Below are 24781 nucleotides of genomic sequence, written 5' to 3' on the forward strand. Positions count from 1 at the left end.
ATACATTGAGTGACAAATCCTAATCTCGATCTATGCCAACCCAACAAACACCTTTGGAGACACCTGTAGAGCATCTTTATAATCACCCAGTTACGTTGTGACGTTTGATAGCACACAAGGTGTTCCTCCGATATTCGGGAGTTGCATAATCTCATAGTCAGAGGAACATGTATAAGTCATGATGAAAGCAATGGCAATAAAACTAAACGATCATTATGCTAAGCTAACGGATGGGTCTTGTCCATCACATCATTCTCTTAGTGATGTGATCTCATTCATCAAATGACAACACATGTCTATGGTCAGGAAACTTAACCATCTTTGATTAACGAGCTAGTCTAATAAAGGCATACTAGGGACACTTTGTTTTGTCTATACATGTATCAAGTTTCCGGTTAATACAATTCTAGCATGAATAATAAACATTTATCATGATATAAGAAAATATAAATAACAACTTTATTATTGCCTCTAGGGCATATTTCCTTCAAAATTCGACCATGTTCATCTCCGCACTACGAAAACAAAACAAACAAACTACATCACCATTGGCCACCAACAATCCCTTTTGGCTGAAATGCGAAAGATGTTTTTCATTACCTTGTCGGCATTTCATCGAGCACTTGGCGGCAGCGGCTGCCGAACGCACCGGAGCAGTGGCCGTAGGGATCGCCGGAGACGCTACACGAGACGCCGGCCATGGACGGGGCGCCGTTATGGCCTTTTTCTTCTTCTCTGCAGGCCGCGGCCTCGTCGGCGAGGGGTGCCGCCGCCATTGGTTTTCTAGCTCTTTTTGCTTCAGCGGGAGGGCAGTGGGCCGTCGCCACCCCGGCGGCCATTGCCATGGTTCGAGCTGGAGCTTGAACCCGATGGACCTTTTTCATCCCTAAACTTTTCTTCGGTGCAGGCGGAGGCGGTGGTTTCCAATGGCGACGAGCCGCCGGGCGTGGCCTGTGGGGTGACGGAAGGGTCCGGGTTGTCCACTCCGAAGGTAGGGCCAGTCATCGATGTCGGCGGCGGGACATGACGGGAATGAAGCCGTCGCCGCAAGGGCGGGGCATTTTCCTCAGCCGCGCGAACAGTGAGGATTTTTAGGAAGATTGGAGGGGTGTTTCAGCGAAGGTAGATTATCCGGTTTAGAGGATCGGCTAGGTACAACGTAAGCAAGGAAAGCCGAATTTATCCTCCCCTACAATCTGACAGTGGATTGGTTAGAGTTGCCCTAACCTCGTTGTATAAGCATTAAGAGGAAGGCACAAATTTTCCAATTTACTCCTGTACTGTAGTACTCCCTTCGTTCCTAAACATAAGCCTTTTAAAAATTTCAATATAAACTACATACGTAGCAAATCTCTAAAATATGCCCATATAAATCTGTATGTAGTTCATGTTAAAATCTCTAAAAATCCTTATATTTAGGAACAGAGGGAATACTTATCAAAACTGGAGCTAGAAATTTCCCTATCGCGAGCACTTTGAAGGAAAGGAGTAACGCGAAATGCAGAGGGACTCGACTTCTTTTGTAAGCATTGGGACTCGGGATACAGCATACTACACCTCTGCTCTGGTCCAAACCAGAATCTCCTGTCTAGTGTTCGGACCCACTGTGGAGACCACCGTCGCCCCCCTCCCGCTAAAACGGATGACGTCAACAGGCCATCTCCTGCTCTCCGCACCTCCTCTGCTCGCACCATGGAAGCAGAGCAGCGCCGCAGACCAAAACCACCGTTGAAGAACACTACTACGGACACCCGCACCTACGGATTCTCCTCCTAACACTACACTGGCGGCGCTTCACCATGACCACGCCACCGGGATCGGCTGCTGCTGCACCATGTAGTTGTAGTGCTGCTGCTGCTGCTGCGGCGGCCACTGGGGCATGGAAAGCTGCTGGTCGACCCTGTCCTGCTCGACCTCCATGGACGCGCCCTCGCCGTCCTCGGCCTCCATCATCTCCGCCGCCGTGGACGCCGCCTGCGCGCGGGGCGGCGCCCAGGGGACCATCGCCATGTTCGAGGTCTCCGTTCCGGCGAGCCCCTCGAACAGCGCGCGGCGGTTGCTCGCCTCTTGCAGCGTCGTGCCTGCGTAATCGAATCGACTTGCAGATTAGATTCGTTGATCCAAAGCAACACATCAATGGAATTGAACCGACGAAGCTCCAACGGAATGAGCCCCAAACTAATTAACGGCTTAACTCTAGGAAATGGGGGAAAGCGCGGAGGCACGTACCGTTGAGCGCTTGGATCCACTCGGGGCTGACGCGGAGATGGCCGCCGGGCCGGAGCGGGCCCAGCAGAAGCCTGCGCTCGGCGTCCGCGGGCCGGTACAAGACGATCGCCCTCTCCTCGTTGGCCGCCACCTCCGGCGGCGCCACGTCCACCGGCACGTCGCCGCACATCGGCGCCTCCTCCACCACCCCGAAGCCCGCCACCGGCTGCGTCTGTGGGAGCGTCTGCGGCGGGGGCACGACCGCGCCGGGCACGACAGGCAGCACATCCGCGTTCTGCGCACACCCAAGACCAACCACAAGCACCACCGCCTGTTAGCAAGTTCGAGAAGAGGAGAACGGGGAGAGGGAGTCGGGTCGGGTCGCTAGCTAGGGGAGACGTACCAGGCGGCGGATCTTGGTGGCGCGGGAGGCGACGGGGAACCCAGGGCCGACGTCATCGTCCACCCAAACCTCCGGCGCGTCCTTCCTCTTCAGCGCCGGCGCCGCGTCCACGTCCATCGATCACGACCGACCGTCGATCGGCTGGCCCCGGTGCCTATCGAACCGAGAAGCTAATCACTCAATCCAGAGCAGGGCGAGGGGAACGGTTGTCTGTCGTGTGGGAGTTCTGCGGCGGCGGTGGCCGCGGCGGCGAGTGTTAAGAAAGGGGGGAATGGAGATTTGGAGAAGGTTCGGGTTGGCGCTCGCGACGCCTCTAGAACGTCTCCTCTGTTTCTTCCCGTGCCTACGTGTGCGCACCGGATTGTTTCCGCGGGTGGCTCCCGCGCTGTCTGCGTAGATATTTCCGTTTCTCGGGCGCTCGTTGCGGTTGATGGCTACAGAAAGGAGTTGTTCGTCACTCCTCCATCGGGTGCTCTGGGTTCCAGCACCCAAACTGGACAGCGTTTTCCCCCTCAAAAAGGATAGAAACGGATAGCGCTGCATGATTGGGCCGAAATCACTGTTCTCACCTTGTGAGCATTTATCGTTGTAAACTGAACCGGACGTGAAAGTATTTCACGATTTGACCCTTTTAGAAACGCCAGAGCCCGCGGCGTTGCTGACCAACACTGAAACGCCGACCCAGCTAGCGTTTCTGCCCTGGCCCACTGCCAGGCCGAGAACGCGTTGCTTGCTGACATGGCGGGCCACAAACGCCGAGGCAGCTAGCGTTTCTTCAAACGCCATTATCTATGGCGTTTCTGGTGCAGATATTTTAGGTGGCCGTGGGCCTTTCACCCAGCACTCACCACTCACCACTCACTCTCTTCTCCCCCATTGGCCTATCCCGAGCTCTTGCCTTTTTCCCCTTTGTGTCCCTCACGTAGCCCCTCTCAAATCCTTGCAAATCGATTGGGTTGGTCCGTGGATCCGGTGTCATTTCCGTTCGTTGAGGTAACCTCCTTCATCTCATAAATTTTTATTGGTTGGATTTGTCCATTTGGATTGATTTGTTCTTATTGTTCCTAACCCTAGTTTTGAACATGGATCTATAATGTGATGTTTTGAGTATTGTTGTTCCAACAGTGTTGCATTGTGATGTTGGTGAGCATACCTTATTGTTTGGGTTATGGCTAATGTTAAGATTTAGGGTTAGGGTTATGCCTAATGTTAAGATTTAGGGTTAGGGTTAGTGGTTTTGTTAGCAATGTGGTATATTTAGCATTGTACATTTCTTATACTTATGTTCCCCTTTTTTAGATGGACAAGATTGTGAACATTCATGATGTTGACAAAGAGGCATTCATGAATGTGGATATTGTTGACAAGTATGAGGAAGTGTTGATATTTCTTGAGACTCCTAGTTATGAAGAGGCTGTGGAAGAAACACGAATAAGATTAAAGTGAGTGGATGCAAGTGACCAAGTTGAAAATTAGTAGGAAGATATGATGTTGGGTCGGCACACAAGTGTCGAATGAAGACAATGCCTATCAAGTCCAATTTGCATTGGGTTGCATATAAGGAGGTTGTTGCATCCTCGACACTCAAGTCACTCGAAGTCTTTGCAACTAAGGTGTCAAGGCTCCTCTCTTTCATGTTGACTTGAACCAAACCTTAGTAGATGATGTGAGCCCGGTTAGTAGTGTGCCGCCTATTGTTGAGCATAAAATTGAAGTGGAAGCCAATGAGTATCCCCAATATGAGTTCGGAGGTAGTGCACCGATCAAAGATGATGGTGATGACTCCGACGAAGAGTATGAGAGGCACCACAACATTGTTGGTGACGTAGAGGCTGAAGTAAGGCACAAGTACATGGATCCTGACATTATCTATCAGCGTGCTTGTGTGGATGACTCGGATGATGAAGGCCCGGTGAATGAGTTGGACGAGGATGATGGTACAACCCAAGGGTAGAAGGAGAACAAAGCGATACAAGAATGATATGGATGAACTCGTGAGCACTAGAGAGTTTGGTAGTGGACATTTCATGGAGCCACGTGATAGGAACCAATGCGGTGGTTGCAATGAAATGACACACAACAAAAGGACTTGCAAAACAAACAAAACTTCAAAAGGGCACAATGCTTCTTCAAGTGGTGGCCGAGGTTCCGGTGATGGACTTGGTGGTGGCCGAGGTTCCGATGATGGACTTGGTGGTGGCCGAGGTTCCGGTGATGGACTTGGTGGTGGCCGAGGTTCCGGTGGTGGACTTGGTGGTGGCCGAGGTTCCGGTGGTGGACTTGGTGGTGGCCGAGGTTCCAGTGGTGGCCGAGGTTCCGGTGGTGGCCGAGGTTCCGGTGGTGGCCGAGGTTCCGGTGGTGGCCGAGGTTCCGGTTGTGGCCGAGGATCCAGGGGTGGCCGTGGTAGAGGACGAGTTACCGGTGATGGTGCTCATGGTAGGGGTAGAGGTTCGGGTGGTGGTAGAGGAGGTTTCATGGGCAGAGGCCGTGGTAATTCTAGAGGAATGTTTGGATACCTAAATGGACCATTTCCGTACGTGGCTACATTTCATAATTATTTTCATGTCTCCCAATATTATTTTCATGTTGTTTTTGTCCTTACTAACTAATGTCTTGCAATTTTTCATAGATATGGCGGCTTCTCAACCCAACAAGGCAACAATGCAGGGGGTTGAGGATGGCGAAGGTGAGATGGCGGGGTGGTGGGAGAAGGCTGCGAAGAAGCTAAGAGAGGAGGATGCAGCCGCACTTGAGAAGAAGAAGCAAGAGGAGCTCGAAGAGAAGAGGAAGGAACAAGAGACAGGACTTTTTGAGTGTCTCGCTAGGGAGCAAGTATTGAAGAGGAAATGTGAGGAGGCACAGAAGAAGCGTCTCAAGGATTTTGAAGAAAGAATCTTGAAACTTTGGGCATTCGAAGCTGAAAAGAAAGAGAGGGAGAACAAGATACTCATGGAGAGGGTGGTTAAGGAGGCTCACCGCATAAGGAAAAGGTGTTGGGAGTCGTTGCATGGAAAACAAAAAAAATTCTACGCACGCGCAATGATCTATCCATGAAGATGCATAGCAACGAGTGGGGGAGTGTGTCTACTTACCCTCGTAGACCGTAAGCGGAAGCGTTTCTCAACACGGTTGATGTAGTCGAACTTCTTCGCACTTCAACCGATCAAGTACCGAACGCACAGCACCTCCGCGTTGTGCACATGTTCAGCTCAGTGACGTCCCTCGCCTTCTTGATCCAGCAAGACGTCGAGGTAGTAGATGAGTTCCGTCAGCACGATGGCATGGTGACGGTGATGGTGAAGTGATCCTTGCAGGGCTTCTCCTAAGCACTATGAAAATATGACCGGAGGTGTAAACGGTGGAGGGGGGAGGCGCCGCACACGGCTAAAACAATTCTCTAGGGTGTGCTAGGCGCCCCCCCCCCCCCCCCCCCCCCCGTATATATAGATGGGAGGGGGAGGGGAGAGGCCAGGAGGCGCCCCAAGTAGGACCGAGTCCTACTTGGGCTCCTCTCAAGCCGTGCGCCCCCCTGCCATATATATCAGAGGGAGAAGGAAAGAGGGGGGAATGGGGAAGGAAGGGGGAATCCTATTCCCTTCCTTTCCTTTCCTCCTTCCCTTTCCTTCTCCACCTTGGCCGACACATATGGGGGGCGCACCAACCCCTTATGGCTGGTGCGTTTCCCCTCTTGGCCCATAAGGCCCATATCTTTTGCCCGGGGTGCCCGAAACCCCTTCCGGTGATCCGGTATGTACCCGGTACCCTCCGAAACACTTTCGGTGTCCGAATACCATCGTCCTATATATCAATCTTTACCTCTCGACCCTTTCAAGACTCCTCGTCATGTCCATGATCTCATCCGGGACTTCCAACAACATTCAGTCACCAAATCACATAACTCATATTATATTATATCGTCAACGAACGTTAAGCATGCGGACCCTACGGGTTCGAGAACTGTGTAGACATGACCGAGGCACCTCTCCAGTCAATAACCAATAACGAAACCTGGATGCCCATATTGGCTCCTACATATTCTATGAATATCTTTATCGATCAAACCTTTATGACAACATACGTAATTCCCTTTGTCCATCGGTATGTTACTTGCCCGAGATTCGATCGTCGGTATCTTCATACCTAGTTCAATCTCGTTACCGGAAAGTCTCTTTACTCGTTCCGTAATACATCACCTCATGACTAACTCCTTAGTCGTTTGCTTGTAAGCTTATTATGTGTATTACCGAGAGGGCCCAGAGATACCTCTCCGATACTCGGAGTGACAAATCCTAATGTCGATCTATGCCAACTCAACAAACACCTTTGAAGATACCTGTAGAGCATCTTTATAATCACCTAGTTACGTTGTGACGTTTGATAGCACACAAGGCATTCCTCCGATCTCCGGGAATTGCATAATCTCATAGTCGAAGGAATATTTATTTGACATGAAGAAAGCAATAGCAATAAAATTGAACGATCATTATGCTAAGCTAACGGATGGGTCTTGTCCATCACATCATTCTCCTAATGATCTGATCCCGTTATCAAATGACAACACATGTCTATGGTTAGGAAACCTTAACCATCTTTGATCAACGAGCTAGTCTAGTAGAGGCTTACTAGGGACATGGTATTTGTTTATGTATTCACACATGTATTTAGGTTTCTGATCAATACAATTCTAGCATGAATAATAAACCTTTATCATGAATAAGGAAATATAAAATAACAACTTTATCATTGCCTCTAGGGCATATTTCCTTCAGTCTCCCACTTGCACTAGAGTCAACAATCTAGTTCACATCGCCATGTGATTAACACTCATAGTTCACATCGCCATGTGACCAAGACCCAGAGAGTTTACTAGAGTCAATAATCTAGTTCAAATCGCCATGTAATTAACACCCAAAGAGTAGTAAGGTGTGATCATGTTTTGCCTGTGAGAGAGGTATAGTCAACGGGTCTGTCACATTCAGATTCGTATGTATTTTGCAAATTTCTATGTCTACAATGCTCTGCATGGTGCTACTCTAGCTAATTGCTCCCACTTTCAATATGTATCCAGAATGAGACTCAGAGTCATCCGAATCAGTGTCAAAGCTTGTATCGACGTAACTCTTTACGACGAACTCTTTATCACCTCCATAACCGAGAATCATTTCCTTAGCCCTCTTTAGGTACCTAAGGATAATTTTGACTGTTGTCCAGTGATCAACTCCTGGATCACTATTGTACCCCCTTGCCAAACTCATGGCAAGGCACACAACATGTCTGGTGCACAACATGGCGTACGTTATAGAACCTATGACCGAGGCATAGGGAATGACTCTCATTCTCTCTATATATTCTACCATGGTCGGGTTTTAAGTCTTACTCAACTTCACACCTTGTAACACAGGCAAGAACCCTTTCTTTGACTAATCCATTTTGAACTTCTTCAAAACTTTATCAAGGTATGTCCTTTGTGAAAGTCCTATCAAGCGTCTTGATCTATCTCTATAGATCTTGATGCCCAATATATAAGCAACTTCACCGAGGTCTTTCATTGAAAAACTCTTATTCAAGTATCCTTTTATGCTATCCAGAAATTCTATATCATTTCCAATCAACAATATGTCATCTACCTATAATATTAGAAATGCTACAGAGCTCCCACTCACTTTCTTGTAAATACAGGCTTCACTAAAAGTCTGTATAAAACCTTATGCTTTGATCACCTCATCAAAGCGTATATTCCAACTCCGAGATGCTTGCACCAGTCCATAGATGGATCGCTGGAGTTTGCACACTTTGTTAGCACCTTTAGGATTGACAAAACCTTCTAGTTGCATCATATACAACTCTTTTTAAGAAATCCATTAAGGAATGCAGTTTTGACGTCCATTTGCCAGATTTCATAATCATAAAATGCGGCAATTGCTAACATGATTCGGATGGACTTAAGCATCGCTACGGGCGAGAAAGTCTCATCGTAGTCAACCCCTTGAACTTGTCAAAAACCTTTTGCGACAAGAGCTTTGTATACAGTGACATTACCATCAGCGCCAGTCTTCTTCTTGATGATCCATTTATTTTCTATGGCTTACTAATCATCGGGCAAGTCCACCAAAGTCCACACTTTGTTCTCATACATGGATCCTATCTCAAAATTCATGGCCTCAAGCCATCTGTCAGAATCTGGGATCATCATAGGTTCTTCATAGTTCGTAGGTTTGCCATGGTCTAGTAACATGACTTCATAACAGGGTTACCGTCCCACTCTGGTGCGGAACATGCTCTGTTCGACCTACGAAGTCCATTAGTAACTTGATCTGAAGTTTCATGATCATCATCGTTAGCTTTCTCTCTAGTTGGTGGAGGCATCACAGGAACATATTTCTCTGATGTGCTACTTTCCAAATTGAGAGAAGGTACGATACCTCATCAAGTTCTACTTTCCTCCCACTCACTTCTTTCGAGAGAAACTCCTTCTCTAGAAATGTTCCACTCTTGGCAACAAAGATCTTGGCTTCAGATCTCCGGTAGAAGGTGTACCCAATTGTTTCCTTAGGGTATCCTATGAAGGCGCACTTCTCCGATTTGGGTTCGAGCTTATCAGGCTGAAGCCTTTTGACATAAGTGTCGCAACCCCAAACTTTAAGAAACAACAGCTTAGGTTTCTTGCCAAACCACAGTTCATATGGTGTCGTCTCAACGAATTTAGACGGTACCCTATTTAACATGAATGCAGTTGTCTCTAATGCATAACCCCAAAACGATAGTGGTAAATTGGTAAGAGACATCATAGATCGCACCATACCTAATAAAGTACGGTTACGACATTTGGACACACCATTACGCTGTGGTGTTCCAGGTGGCGTTAGTTGTGAAACTATTCCACATTGTTTTAAATGAAGGCCAAACTCGTAACTCAAATATTCACCTCCACGATGAAATCATAGAAACTTTATTTTCTTGTTATGATGATTCTCAACTTCACTCTGAAATTCTTTGAACTTTTCAAATGTTTCAAACTTGTGTTTCATCAAGTAGATATACCCATACCTACTCAAATCATCTATGAAGGTCAGAAAATAACGATACCCGCCGCATGCTTCAACACTCATCGGACCGCATACATCGGTATGTATTATTTCCAATAAGTCATTAGCTCGCTCCATTGTTGCGGAAAACAGAGTTTCAGTCATCTTGCCCATGAGGCATGGTTGGCAAGTATCAAATGATTCATAATCAAGTGATTCCAAAAGTCCATCTGCATGGAGTTTCTTCATGCGCTTTACACCAATATGACCTAAACGGCAGTGCCACAAGTATGTTGCACTATCATTATCAACTTTGCATCTTTTAGCATCAATATTATGAATATGTGCATCACTACGATCGAGATTCAATAAACCATTAACATTGGGTGTATGACCATAGAAGGTTTTATTCATGTAAACAGAACAACAATTATTCTCTGACTTAAATGGATAACAGTATAGCAATAAACATGATCAAATCATATTCATGCTAACGCAAATATCACATAACATTTATTTAGATTCAGCACTAATCTCGAAAGTAGAGGGAGTGTGCGATGGTGATCGTATCAACCTTGGAATCATTTCCAACACCTTGCCGTTAACTAGTCTTTGTTTTATTCTGCAACTCCTGTTTCGAGTTACTAATCTTAGCAACAGAACCAGTATCAAATACCTAAGGGTTACTACGAACACTAGTAAAGTACACATCAATAACATACTCCCTCCGTTCCGAAATAATTGTCGTTGGAGGAGGTTTTCCGACCAAGTGAAAATGAGTGAAATTACCAAACTGCCCCTCCCCCACCCACCGATTTGAAATCGCACGGGCTGTCGTCTTCCTCCTTCGCTCCTTCCCTCCGCCAGGACTCCGTCGTCTTCCTCCATCGCTCCTCCCCTCCGCCAGGCTCCTCCGTCGTCCACATCTCCGGCGCCCTTCCCCGCCAGTTGCCTGCGCCGCTCCAATCGAGAGCCCGATCCCCTCTGGTCGCCCTTCCCCGCCGCGATCCAAAGCTCCCTCGCCGCGGTCCGGAGCTCCCTCACCGGCGGCCGCCTTTCCCCACCGGTTGCCTGCTCCGCCGCAGCTCCGAATCCTTCCCCGCTGGCCGCATATCCCTCGCCGGCCGCCTCCCTCCACTCCAACCGAGAGCTCGAGGTCAGCCGCCGCCGCTGCTCGCTGCTCCTTTCTGCTCCTGCATACGCACAATGATTTTGATCAGAATTGCTTGGATTTCTGCTGGATGAACACAGAGACAAAATAATTACTCCGTGTGTCCCTCTTCTGCTGGATGAACACAGAGTAATTATAATTATTCTGCTGGATTTCTGCTGGAGTAGTATACAGAATAAATTTTGGATTTCCTGTAATTTTGGAAACATCTTGATTGAACAGGAGTACTAGTATGAACAATAGTTTGATACACCAATGCTGCAAAACCTGCAATGCATCACTGGCATGTTACTTGTTCATCCAGTAGGCGTCCATGTTCCATTTGCTACTGGGATTGTGGAGCATATTAGCATTGCCCAGTAGCCATCCCACGAGCCGCCAACTCTCTACAGCAGAAATTCGTTCAAAATAGGCCGGTAGCTGGAATGTTAGGAAACAGGGAGATGTGGTGACCGTGACAGGTACCTGAACCATTGTATACTGGAATATCTCTTCTTCCTCCAGGCGAGCTCCTCGGACTCAGACTCTCTGCTTAAACTGGTTCTGCCGGCACAATGAGATCGAGGGCATAACCTTCGTTAAAATTTGGACAGAAGAGACTAGTACTCGTGAATTTATTTAAGCGGCCAATTTGAACAAATAAAAGGATGACAAGGGGAAAACCTCTTCGACCCATAGTCTGCTTAATATCTCTCTTTCTTTGTGGCCAAGCAGCACTCTGTAAGTCGAATGGAGCACTAAATGGCAGAATGATTAGCTAAAATGAATGTGAAATGTGAATAAGCCAATTCATTCTATTACCCCTGTTTGTGTAGAACAGAATAGAATAACAATTTGTCTATTCTTTTATTAATGGTTTTCTACCAGAAAGCATTGTACTCTGCACCTGTATGGGTTCAGGAAATTGCAACCAGGACACATCCAAAATTTCAAAGTATTACCCAAATTGCCACATGTAACGAGGGTTAAGTCAAAAGGCTCTTTGTGACAGGTTTCTTTCCGACGAGTCATTAGATCATACCTGGAAATAGTTGCATGACCACATCAGCAAGCTTCAACATAATTATTCAGCCATAGATCAGCAAGACAAAGTTGGCTAACGCTGCTCGACCACCAAGGATAGAGTCCGGATGTCTTATATTGTGAGAAAATCACACTTCACCAACAGCTAGCTGCAGAACATGATGTTTGGTTATGATAGCATACCTTCAGCAAAATATGACAACAAAATAAAAGTATTGATGTGCTTGTAGCTGCAAAACATTAGGATTTGATCATTAATTCATTATTATCAATGAAAGTAGATTGTCATGTATATGTGCTTCGAATGGTTTGTTTGTTTGTGTGTACCGAATGGAAACTACTATATTTTGGGCCACTGAGTTGTACAATGAAAATCAGTCAACACCACGAATACACAACCTTATGCATATTGCAGGACAACAGGTAGAACACAAATGAACAGACAAATCTTTACCCCTGTTTTTCAGGAGAAGAAAATGTTTCAGTTAGTTTAATTAACAGAAAATGTTTTAGTTAATTTAAATTAACTAAAAAGGTTCCAGTTAGTTTAAATTAACTGAAAGGTTGCAGGCAAAACTACTCCTAATGCTACTGATGTATGGCAATATTTGTTGCTGATATTGATGCAAAACTACTCTTAATGCTACTGATGCATGATAAAGGAGTTCCTGCTACTCCTCTATACCATCTACTACTGCTTAATGATGCATCTTATACTACTGCTTCAAGATGTAGGAGTACTGAACATTTTCAATTAACAAGTTTCAGGAGAAAATGGATCTCCCAGATCTCAACTTCACTCCACCCGCCGAAGATGTGGATGAAATGGATGAAGATGCGGGAAATGAAATGGAAGGAGATACAGGAGAGGGGATGGAAGGGGATGAAATTGTTCAAAATCCAGGTACAGTTACAGTTGATCATTCCATCATTTCATCACTTGATCATTCCATCACTTCATCACTTGATGTTGGTACAGTTACAGGTGTTGGGCAAGTTGCTAGGAAATATAAAACCCTCAATGACCAGCAAAAAATTGCTGCTTATGTAGCAATGCTTGAGATGAGGCTTGTTCAGATGCTTGAGATGAGGCTTGTTCAGATGCTTGCGATGAGGCTTGTTCAGATGCTTGAGACGATGGTTCAGATGCTTGCGATGAGGCTGTGATGCTAGTGATGATGCTTGTGATGCTTGCGATGAGGCTGTGATGCCAGTGATGATGCTTGTGATGCTTGCGATGAGGCTGTGATGCTAGTGATGATGCTTGTGATGCTTGCGATGAGGCTGTGATGCCAGTGATGATGCTTGTGATGCTTGTGATGAGGTTGTGATGCTTGTCATGTTTGTAATAATCCATATTTGAGTATGTTGGAGTATGTTGTTTGTGTGGAGTATGTTGGAGTATGTCTAACTCCACTTGTATGTGTAACTCCATTTAAATTTTTACTCCAAGTATTTTTACTCCATATAATTTTACTCCATGTATTTTTTACTCCATATATTTTTACTCCATACTCCATTTGTATGTGTATATTTCTACTACTCCATTTGTATGATCACTCTCTGATACTCCATAATCCATAATAATCCCAAGAGAAGAGAAGCGAAGCGAAGAGAAGAGAGCAATAGTAGAGAAGAGAAGAGTAAGAGAAGAGAAGAGAATTCTTTGCACTGCTCCTCTTCCTACTCCAAGAACTACTCCTACTCAAAGAAATTAAGTTAATTAACTTAAAAAATATTTTTCAGTTAATTAACAGGAGTAGTTCTAAGGTGCAGAGTAGTTTAGTTAATTAACTATTCCTACTCCTAAATTTAATTTACTGAAGAGAAGAGAAGTGAGTAGAGGAGAAGTGAAGAACACTAAATTCCTACACTAAATTACTCAAGCCTTGCTAAACATCAAATCCTATACTCCAGCACATAAAAATAAGTCAGGTTTGACTGGCTAATCAGTCCAGGGAAGCACTGATGAAATAAGTCTACTTGGTCAATGCAACTAGTTCTCCTGTGTGGTGGTGTGCCTTTGTCTTTGTGGTTGGGCACAGTTTGGCACAATCTGGCCCCAGCAGACCATCTGATCTGACCAAAAACAGAAAAGGTAGGCAGATACATATCTGAATTCTGAATTTCTTCAGTAGATATCTTCAGATTGTGTATTCTGAATTTCTTTTATTCTTCTTCAGAAATCGAAAAAATATGCATGGGCCATATGGTGTATGCTCTCTTTTTTTTTCCTGAAGAAATTAAACATGCTCTTTTCATGGTTTCCTGTGTTTGAAGATCTATAAACAGGTTTGTCTACAGTTTACACCAAAGTAACCAACTCAGACAGACAAGATTTGTTTTGGTTTTTATTTTACCACAAAATGATAGCAGCTGCCTGTACATCACAACTCTGGAAGCATGTACAGTACGTAGTTGCTTAATGTTTAGAAAGTGCTGGATTCGTAGAGTAAGATTCTTGCAGGTTTGACATCTTCACCTGAAGCATCTTCTTCAGAAGCAATGCCAGAAAATAAACTAAATTAAGTGTGCAAGAGTTTACTTTAATCGAACTGTACCTTCACTAAGAGCAGAAAATACACTAAATACACTAAATTTAAATGAAAGAGAAGAGAAGAGAAAAGTTAACTGTACCTTCACTAAGAGCAGAAATGACAGTAAGATGCAGATGCAGCAATCATCATTTTGTATGCTCAACACTCACTCCAACCACAACCCAATCTTCAGTCATCTAACTGCTGTTGCAGGTTCAGCGTGATGACAGTGCTCGACCGTCTCCGTTATTGACTTGCTGATGATCTTGATTGCTTGGAACGGCAAGGCTGCTGGCAGTACCAAAAAGATGAGTTGTAAGCTACCACTATCAGCTTCCTAATTGATTAAAGAGCAGCATTTGTTAGTTCTGAGAAACCTGAAAATAAAAATAAGAAACATTAGGCACGGTAAAGAGAATGAGAAACTCAATAAAACAGCAAAACGAAATTCAGTAAACAAAAACACTAGACATAGTCCATCAATGTGTATTTCTGAAACTGAAATAAAATAGTGAAATGTCATATGGACAACACATTTATTTTCTCGGCTTGATTGTATTCGTAGCAGGAGTATCAAGATTCAGTTTCAGGCTTTTGTCAGTTGGTCATAACATTTGAGGCTAGATATCCTACAAGTTTTAATACAGTGGTCAACAGATAAACATAGCTGGGCATCCTTTGTGCCTGCTCACTCAGAAACATGGCTGTTGGACCATCTCCGTTATTGACTCTGATGATCTTGATTGCTTGGACCGGCAAGAATTAGAGAAAGAATTCAAATCAAGTGTAGCTACAGCACATCGCAGCGGAGAGGGCTGCCGAATCGAATCGAATCACCTTGAACTTGAATTACTCCATGGCTGGCAGGGCATCTCCGAGGAGCGCGTGGCGGCAGGGTGCAGGAGATGGAGCGCCGGACCAAGCACTCCTCTTCCTCCTCAGGGTCGTCGGCGACCCCGACATGTTGCGCCGCCTCGCGAGCAGCCCAGGTAGCGGCCACGGCCAGGACGAGGGCGCGCGGGTCAACAGGCCGGGGCTGCTTCTCGACAGCAGGGAAGAACAGAAGCCCGCTGCGCCTCCGTCCTCCTCCCGCTGCTCCAGCACGGATCGAGCACCGCCGCCCGTGTAAAAATATCACCTTTGACCGGATCGAGCACGGCTTCTGCTGGCGTGGGCGGGAGGCGGGCGCAGCTGCTGCTGTCCGCCTGTGCTGCTTCTGGTGGTGCGGGAGGAGCGGCCGGCCGGAGGACGGGATTGGGACGGGGAGAGCTGGAAGCTCGGTGGTGGTGCGGCGGCGTCCTGGTGGCGCTGGGTGGCGTGGTCGCCGGAGGAAGAGGCAGTCTCGGTAGGGTCGTCCTCATCCGGCTGCTCCAGCTCGTGGATGGGCGCCAACGTGGGGGTCGTTGGAGCTGGCGGTGGGCGGTGGTGGGCAGGGTGAGGTCGACGGATCTGGGGTGGGGAGGAGGCGAGTGGTAGCCGGGGGCCTGTCGGGGAGAGAGCGAGTGCAAGGGCAAAAGGGGAAAGTGGAGAAATATTACAACGTGACGAAAAATGAACTGGTTATCTCCAGCGACAGTTATTTCGTAACGGAGGGACTATATATCAAATATACATTTATTCACTTTGTCATCCTTCTTATCCGCCGAGTATTTGGGGTAGTTCCGTTTCTAGTGCCCATTCCTTTTGCAGTAGAAGCACTTAGTTTCAGGCTTAGGTCCAGCTTTGGCTTCTTCACGGGAGTGGCAACTTGCTTTCCATTCTTCTTGAAGTTTCCTTTCTTTCCCTTGCCATTTTTTCTTGAAACTAGTGGTCTTGTTAACCATCAACACTTGATACTCTTTCTTAATTTCTACCTTCGCCGATTTCAGCATCACGAAGAGCTCGGGAATCGTTTTCGTCATCCCTTGCATATTATAGTTCATCATGAAGTTCTAGTAGCTTGGTGATAGTGACTAGAGAACTCTATCAATCACTATCTTATCTGCAAGATTAACTTCCACTTGATTCAAGTGATTGTAGTACTGATACGTCTCCAACATATCTATAAATTTTGATTGTTCCATGCTGTTATACTATCATTCTTGGACGTTTTATAATCATTTTATATCATTTTTTGGTACTAACATATTGACATAGTGCCAAGTGCTGTTTTCGGCATGTTTTTTACATCGCAGGAAATCAATACCAAACGGAGTCCAAACGCGAATTTTTTTTGGATTTTTTTGGACCAGAAGACATCCAATGGGCTGGAGAAGCGCCTGGGGGTGCTCCGAGGGGAGCACTACCCACCAGGGCGCGCCAGGAGGCCCAGGCGCGCCCTGGTGGGTTGTGCCCACCTCGGGTGCCCCCTAAAACGACTCTTTGCTTTATAAATACCCCAATATTCTAGAAACCCTAGGGGAGTCGACGAAAATCAATTTCAGCCCCCGCAGAGTCCAAGGCCACCAGATCCAATCTAGACACCATCACGGAGGGGTTCACCACTTCCATTGGTGCCTCTCCGATGATGCGTGTAGACCTACGGGTCCGTAGTTAGTAGCTAGTGTTGGAAATATGCCCTAGAGGCAATAATAAATAGGTTATTATTATATTTCCTTGTTCATGATAATCGTTTATTATCCATGCTAGAATTGTATTGATAGGAAACTCAGATACATGTGTGGATACATAGACAACACCATGTCCCTAGTAAGCCTCTAGGAGACTAGCTCGTTGATCAATAGATGGTTACGGTTTCCTGACCATGGACATTGGATGTCGTTGATAACGGGATCACATCATTAGGAGAATGATGTGATGGACGAGACCCAATCCTAAGCCTAGCACAAGATCGCGTAGTTCGTTTGCTCAGAGCTTTTCTAATGTCAAGTATCAGTTCCTTAGACCATGAGATTGTGCAACTCCCGGATACCGTAGGAATGCTTTGGGTGTACCAAACGTCACAACGTAACTGGGTGACTATAAAGGTGCACTACAGGTATCTCCGAAAGTGTCTGTTGGGTTGGCACGAATCGAGACTGGGATTTGTCACTCCGTGTAAACGGAGAGGTATCTCTGGGCCCACTCGGTAGGACATCATCATAATGCGCACAATGTGACCAAGGAGTTGATCACGGGATGATGTGAGTTACGGAACGAGTAAAGAGACTTGCCGGTAACGAGATTGAACAAGGTATAGGGATACCGACGATCGAATCTCGGGCAAGTAACATATCGATAGACAAAGGGAATTGCATACGGGATTGATTGAATCCCAGACATCGTGGTTCATCCGATGAGATCATCGTGGAACATGTGGGAGCCAACATGGGTATCCAGATCCCGCTGTTGGTTATTGATCGGAGAACGTCTCGGTCATGTCTGCATGGTTCCCGAACCCGTAGGGTCTACACACTTAAGGTTCGATGACGCTAGGGTTATAGGAAAAGATATACGTGGTTACCGAATGTTGTTCGGAGTCCCGGATGAGATCCCGGACGTCACGAGGAGTTCCGGAATGGTCCGGAGGTAAAGATTTATATATGGGAAGTCCTGTTTTGGTCACCGGAAAAGTTTCGGGTGATATCGGTAATGTACCGGGACCACCGGGAGGGTCCCGGGGGTCCACCAAGTGGGGCCACCAGCCTCAGAAGGCTGCGTGGGCCAAGTGTGGGAGGGGACCAGCCCCAGGTGGGCTGGTGCGCCCCCCCACCAAGGCCCAAGCGCATGGGAGAGTGGGAGGGGGCAAACCCTAGGTCCAGATGGGCCTTAAGGCCCATCCTAGTGGCGCCCCCCCTCTCCTCTCCTTGGCCGCCCCCCTAGATGGGATCTAGGGCTGGCCGCCAGCCCTTGGGGGTGGAAACCCTAGAGGGGGCGCAGCCCCTCCCCCCTATATATAGTTGAGGTTTGGGGCTGCCCAAGACATGAGAACGTCTCTCTTTCGGCGCAGCCCTACCCCTCTCCCTCCTCCTCCTCTCCCGCGGTGCTTGGCGAAGCCCTGCGGGATTGCCACGCTCCTCCACCACCACCAGCCGTCGTGCTGCTGTTGGATGGAGTCTTCCCCAACCTCTCCCTCTCTCCTTGCTGGATCAAGGCGTGGGAGACGTCGCCGGGCTGCACGTGTGTTGAACACGGAGGCACCGTTCTTCGGTGCTTAGATCGGAATCAACCGCGATCTGAATCGCTACGAGTACGACTCCTTCATCCGCGTTCTTGCAACGCTTCCGCATCGCGATCTACAATGGTATGTAGATGCACTCCCCTTCCCCTCGTTGCTAGATTACTCCATAGATTGATCTTGGTGATGCGTAGAAAATTTTGAATTTCTGCTACGTTACCCAGCAGCTAGATGGCTTCCTCTCTCTCGTTTGATTCTCAATACAATGGTCTCTTGGAGATCCATATGATGTAACTCTTTTTGGGGTGTGATTGTTGGGATCCGATAAACTTTGAGTTTATGGTTACATCTATCTTTTTATCCATGAAAGTTATTTGAGACTTCTTTGATCTCTTATATGCATGATTGCTTCTAGCCTCGTATTTCTTCTATAATATTTGGGTATTTTTGGCCAACTTGATTTATTTATCTTGCAATGGGAAGAGGTGCTTTGTAGTGGGTTTGATCTTGCGGTGCTTGATCCCAGTGACAGAACGGGAATCGTCACGTATGTATTGTTGCTACTAAGGATAAAACGATGGGGTCTATTTCTACATAAATAGATCTTGTCTACATCACATCATCGTTCTTATTGCATTACTCCATTTTTCCATGAACTTAGTACACTAGATGCATGCTAGATAGAGGTCGATGTGTGGAGCAATAGTAGTAGATGCAGGCAGGAGTCGGTCTACTAATCTTGGACGTGATGCCTATATAATGATCATTGCCTGGATATCATCATGATTATTTGAAGTTCTATCAATTGCCCAACATTAATTTGTTCACCCACCGTTTGCTATTTCTCTCGAGAGAAGCCACTAGTGAAACCTACGGCCCCTGGGTCTCTTTCTCATATTATTTGCCTTTGCACTCTATTTTATTTGCCTTTTATTTTCAGATCTATTAAACAAAAAATACAAAAATACCTTGCTGCAATTTATTTTATCTGGCGTTCAATCTATCAATATTTACAACTCTCTCGCGTCCGTTTGCCAATTTCTGGCGCCGTTGCCCAAAGGGATTGACAATGCCTTTAATACGTCGGGTTGCGAGTATTTGTTATTTGTGTTCAGGTGTTGTTTACGTAGTGTTGCTTGGTTCACCTACTGGTTCGATAACCTTGGTCTCATCACTGAGGGAAATACCTAACATCGCTGTGCTGCATCATCCCTTCCTCTTTGGGGAAATACCGACGTAGTCCTAGCAGACATCAAAAGGAATTTCTGGTGCCGTTGCCGGGGAGACATCATCAACATCTACCAGGTTCCTAATCACAAATCTCATCTCCTCGCAATTTACATTATTTGCCATTTGCCTCTCGTTTTCGTCTCCCCCACTTAACAAAAATTTGGCATTTTATTCGCCCTCTTTTTTGTTTGCCTTTTTCTCGTTAGATCTCTTGTTTGCTATCTCTACTTGTGTCACCATGTGCCTTCTATTTGCTTGCATCTTTGCTTGCTAAAAATTTATTGATATAGATCCTCATCCACTTGCTAATCTTTTCAAAAGATCCAATTATGATGAACCAATTGCTAGTGAATTGAATGCGCTAGATTATCTTTATGAACTTTTGCTTGAGATTCATGAATCTGAAAAATTGTGATGAAGTGTTAAAAAAAGGAATTTCTAACGTGATTCACGATAGCTCCTTGGATGAAAAGCATGATTGTAATGATGTTATTATAAATTCTATTAATGTCAATTATGCTAATGATATGCAAAACCCCAAGCTTGGGGATGCTAATATTGCTATGCCCACTACTTATTGCAATGATCATGATTGGGGTGATTCTTCTTATGATCTTGAAAATTTATTTAAGCCTCATGATGAATATGTTTGAGATAATATTGAAAGTGGATTTGGAAGAGTTTCAACTCTAGGTGATAATGATCCCACTACTTTGGAGAATAATCAATCTTATGAACTTTTTGATAAAAGTGGGCTTGGAGAGGTCATGACTTTATTTGATGTTAATCCCACTATCTTGGAAATAAAACTTTTATGCATGTGGATCATGAAGAGAAAATTTTATGTGATAGCTATATTATTGAATTTGATTATGATCCAACATATAATTATTATGAGAGAGGAAAATATGGTTGTAGAAATTTTCATGTTACTAAATTACCTCTCGTTATGTTGAGATCGTCAATGTTTTATTTCCTTCTTTGCATATGTTAGATGTTTCTTGTCTTGATAATTTGTTTGCTTATAAAATTCCTATGCATAGGAAGTATGTTAGAATTAAATGTGTTTGTCATATGTTTCATGATGCTCTCTTTGTGTTTCAATTCTTATCTTTCGTGTGAGCATCGTTAAAATCTTAAGCCTATCTTAATGGCTATAAAAAAAGAGCTTGTTGGGAGGCAACCCAATGAATAAAATTTATTTTTGTTTTTTTGCTTTCTGTTCTTGAGTGTTAGCACAATTATTCCTCTGATTAGATGTGTTTTTGTGGTTTTAATTAGTGTTTGTGCCAAGTAAAGCTTTTAGGATCTTCTTGGGTGATAGTTGTTTGATCTTGCTTAAAAACAGAAACTTTTGCGCTCACGAAAATAATTTTCATTTTTAACCAGAGCGTGATAAAATACCAATTCTTTTTGCAGAAGATTAATATACAAATTTCCCAGGTCGTCCTAGTTTTTCATAATTTTTGGAGTTTTAGAAGTATTTGAAATATCCAGATTTCTACAGACTGTTCTGTTTTTGACAAAATTTGTTTTCTTTGCGTTGTGTGCTTGTTTTGATGATTCTATGGTTTTCTTTGATGAGTTTTTGCCATAGAAAAGTTGGAATACAGTAGATATAATGCAAGAATAAAATATGAATTGGTTTGCAACATTACTTATAGTAGTGATTTGTTTTCTTATACTAACGGATCTCACGAAGGTTTTGTTGAGTTTTGTGTGATTGAAGTTTTCAAGTTTTGGGTTATCTTATGATGGATGAAGGAATAAGGAGTAAGAAGAGCCTAATCTTGGGGATGCCCATGGCCCCCCAAGTTATTATCCAAAGAGAAGCAAGCAACTAAGCTTGGGGATGCCCCGAGTGGCATCCCCTCTTTCTTCTAACGACCATCGGTATTTTACTCGAAGCTATATTTTTATTCGTCGCATACTATGTGTTTTGCTTGGAACGTCTTGTATGATATGAGTCTTTGCTTGATTTTCTTTGTGTTTTTAGTCTTCATCACTCGCTGGACACACTTGTTTGAGAGAGCCAAAATTATGCCATGACTTGTTAGAATTGCTCTCTATGCTTCACTTAAATTTTTATGAGCTATGGATTTGCTCTGGTGCTTCACTTATATCTTTTTGAGCACGGTGTGCTTTAGTACTTTTGAAGAAATGCTCTCTTGCTTCACTTATATTTATTTGAGAGTGAGTAAATTTTTTAAGAAATTCTCTCTTACTTCACTTAAATTAATTTGAGAGAAAGAAAAATTATGCTCATGATCTTCACTTATATTTGTCTGAGCTTATCAAAAGCAACACATGAAAATTAGTCCCAAAGTGATAGATATCCAAGAAGGATATAATAAAAACTTTCATGAAGATCATTGGACAAAATAAACTTGATTCTTAGTAATAGTTTTGAGATATGATGATGTGATATGTGAGTCATGTTGATGAGTAATTATGCTATAGTAAGAATATTGGTGTTAAGGTCTATGATTCCCTATGCAAGCACGAAAGTCAATAGTCATGCAACGAAATTACATCCTACATGTGGTGCATTATTCGGTGTTAATTATGCTTAATGCTCGCTTATGTGATTATTCTTTTCTTGGTTGGTCGCTTCTCAATCTTTTGCTAGCCTTCATTTTACACTAAGTATGATCACTACTTGTGTATCCAAAATCCTTTAAACCAGTTTTGCCACATGAGTCCACTATATCTACCTATATGCGGTATTCTTTTGCCATTCTAAGCAAATTTGTATGTGCCATCTCTAATATTCAAAATAAATTTCTCTTTTGTGTGCTCGTACCGCTCGCGAGGCAGTGAGGGGTGGCTAATATTTTCCATGCTAGATGTGTTATTCTCACGATGGGTGTTTATTCACTTGTCATTGCACGAGAGTAAGGCAAAGGTATTAGGGATGCCCAGCCCCGAAATGAAAAATGAATTTACTTTATGTTGTCAAATAATAAATTCCTTGGAAAGTGTTGGTATGGAAGGCACCCGTGGATACGGTTAGCCATGGAAAGTGAAAGTATGGTGAAAAAGGAATAAACTTTATTTTCTGTTTGGGAACCGCCTATGATATATCTAGCATGGAAAGTGTTGGGAGATCTAAGTCATTTTCGTTGGTGGGAAAAGTATGCCTCTCAAAATGTTTTTATCTCTCAATTTTCTCTTTGAGCTCTGGCATCTCTACAAATCCCTACTTCCCTCTGTGAAGGGCCTTTCTTTTACTTTATGCAATCTTTATTTTTATTTTGAGTCTCCATCTTCTCTTATAAGGCACCAACTAGGGGGCACTATGATCGTACTTGAGCATTGGGTGTAGCTAATATGCGAGTGTGTTTCATGAATGGATCAATGATTGAGCATGATGGGCTAGGGATAGCTTATTTTAGCGTTGATATTTTGAAAGACATGGTTGCTTGTTGGTATGCTTGAGTATTTAAGTCCTCATGTCAAAACTAGACTATTGCATTGAATCGTATAAAAGTCCAGATGTCCATGCTATAAAGAAAAGAATACGAGATGGCATGTTAGGCAGCATTCCACATCAAAAATTCTGTTTTTATCATTTACCTACTCGAGGACGAGCATGAATTAAGCTTGGGGATGCTGATACATCTCCAACGTATCTATAATTTTTGATTGTTCCATGCTGTTATACTATCATTCTTGGATGTTTTATAATCATTTTATATCATTTTTGGTACTAACCTATTGACATAGTGCCAAGTGCCAGTTGCTGTTTTCGGCATGTTTTTTACATCTAAGGAAATCAATACCAAACGGAGTCCAAACGCAGCAAAAAAATTTGTGGATTTTTTGGACCAGAAGACATCCAATGGGCCGGAGAATCGCCGGGGGGGGGGCTTCGAGGGGAGCACAACCCACCAGGGCGCGCCAGGAGGCCCAGGCGCGCCCTGGTGGGTTGTGCCCACCTCGGGTGCCCCCTAAACCGACTCTTTGCTCTATAAATACCCCAATTTTCTAGAAACCCTAGGGGAGTCGACGAAAATCAATTCCAGCCGCCGCAGAGTCCAGAGCTACCAGATCGAATCTAGACACCATCACGGAGGGCTTTACCACTTCCATTGGTGCCTCTCTGATGATGCGTGAGTAGTTCTTTGTAGAGCTACGGGTCCGTAGTTAGTAGCTAGATGGCTTCCTCTCTCTCGTTCAATTCTCAATACAATGGTCTCTTGGAGATCCATATGATGTAACTCTTTTTGCGATGTGTTTGTTGGGATCCGATGAACTTTTAGTTTATGATTAGATCTATCTTTTTATCCATGGAAGTTATTTGAGACTTCTTTGATCTCTTATATGCATGATTGCTTATAGCCTCGTATTTCTTCTCTGATATTTGGGTTTTGTTTGGCCAACTTGATCTATTTATCTTGCAATGGGAAGAGGTGCTTTGTAGTGGGTTCGATCTTACGGTGCTTGATCCCAGTGACAGAACGGGAACCGACACGTATGTATCGTTGCTACTAAGGATAAAACGATGGGGTCTATTTCTACATAAATAGATCTTGTCTACATCATCTCATCGTTCTTATTGCATTACTCTGTTTTTCCATGGACTTAATACACTAGATACATGCTGGATAGCGGTGGATGTGTGGAGTAATAGTAGTAGATCCAGGCAGGAGTCAGTCTACTAATCTTGGACGTGATGCCTATATAATGATCGTTGCCTGGATATCGTCATGATTATTTGAAGTGCTATCAATTGCCCAACAGTAATTTGTTCACCCACCGTTTGCTATTTCTCTCGAGAGAAGCCACTAGTGAAACCTACGGCCCCCGGGTCTCTTTCTCATATTATTTGCCTTTGTGATCTATTTTATTTGCCTTTTTATTTTAAGATCTATTAAACCAAAAATACAAAAATACCTTGCTGCAATTTATTTTATTTGGCGTTCGATCTATCAATATTTACAACTCTCTCAGGTCCGTTTGCCAATTTCTGGCGTCGTTGCCCGAAAGGGATTGACAACCCCTTTAATTCGTCGGGTTTTGAGTATTTGTTATTTGTGTGCAGGTGCTGTTTACATGGTGTTGCTTGGTTCTCCTACTGGTTCGATA

The 24781-nt window shown here is 44.5% G+C and overlaps 1 protein-coding gene and 1 long non-coding RNA gene across 6 annotated transcripts; both read right to left on the minus strand.

The window, feature by feature from the left end:
• Positions 1 to 1490: 1490 nt before the first annotated feature.
• LOC123125040 (uncharacterized) lies at positions 1491 to 2967 on the minus strand. The gene is made up of 3 exons (XM_044545576.1): positions 2612 to 2967; positions 2230 to 2503; positions 1491 to 2081 (listed from the first exon to the last, which is right to left on the minus strand). The coding sequence occupies exons 1-3, from the start codon at positions 2726 to 2728 to the stop codon at positions 1795 to 1797; spliced, it is 678 nt and encodes a 225-aa protein (XP_044401511.1). The 5' UTR covers positions 2729 to 2967; the 3' UTR covers positions 1491 to 1794.
• A 7160-nt stretch (positions 2968 to 10127) lies between these two features.
• LOC123121983 (uncharacterized) lies at positions 10128 to 15875 on the minus strand. 5 transcript variants are annotated; one of them, XR_006459998.1, is made up of 6 exons: positions 15205 to 15875; positions 14468 to 14744; positions 11471 to 11979; positions 11273 to 11350; positions 10903 to 11193; positions 10128 to 10829 (listed from the first exon to the last, which is right to left on the minus strand). It is a non-coding gene; the product is annotated as an uncharacterized lncRNA (long non-coding RNA). The 5 variants fall into 5 exon arrangements; XR_006459997.1 differs by having other exon boundaries at positions 11075 to 11193; positions 15205 to 15874; XR_006459996.1 differs by having other exon boundaries at positions 10128 to 11193; positions 15205 to 15874.
• Between the last annotated feature and the right edge of the window lie 8906 nt (positions 15876 to 24781).

This window comes from Triticum aestivum, chromosome 5D (genome assembly GCF_018294505.1).
Source record: "Triticum aestivum cultivar Chinese Spring chromosome 5D, IWGSC CS RefSeq v2.1, whole genome shotgun sequence".
Classification (NCBI taxonomy): domain Eukaryota; kingdom Viridiplantae; phylum Streptophyta; class Magnoliopsida; order Poales; family Poaceae; genus Triticum; species Triticum aestivum.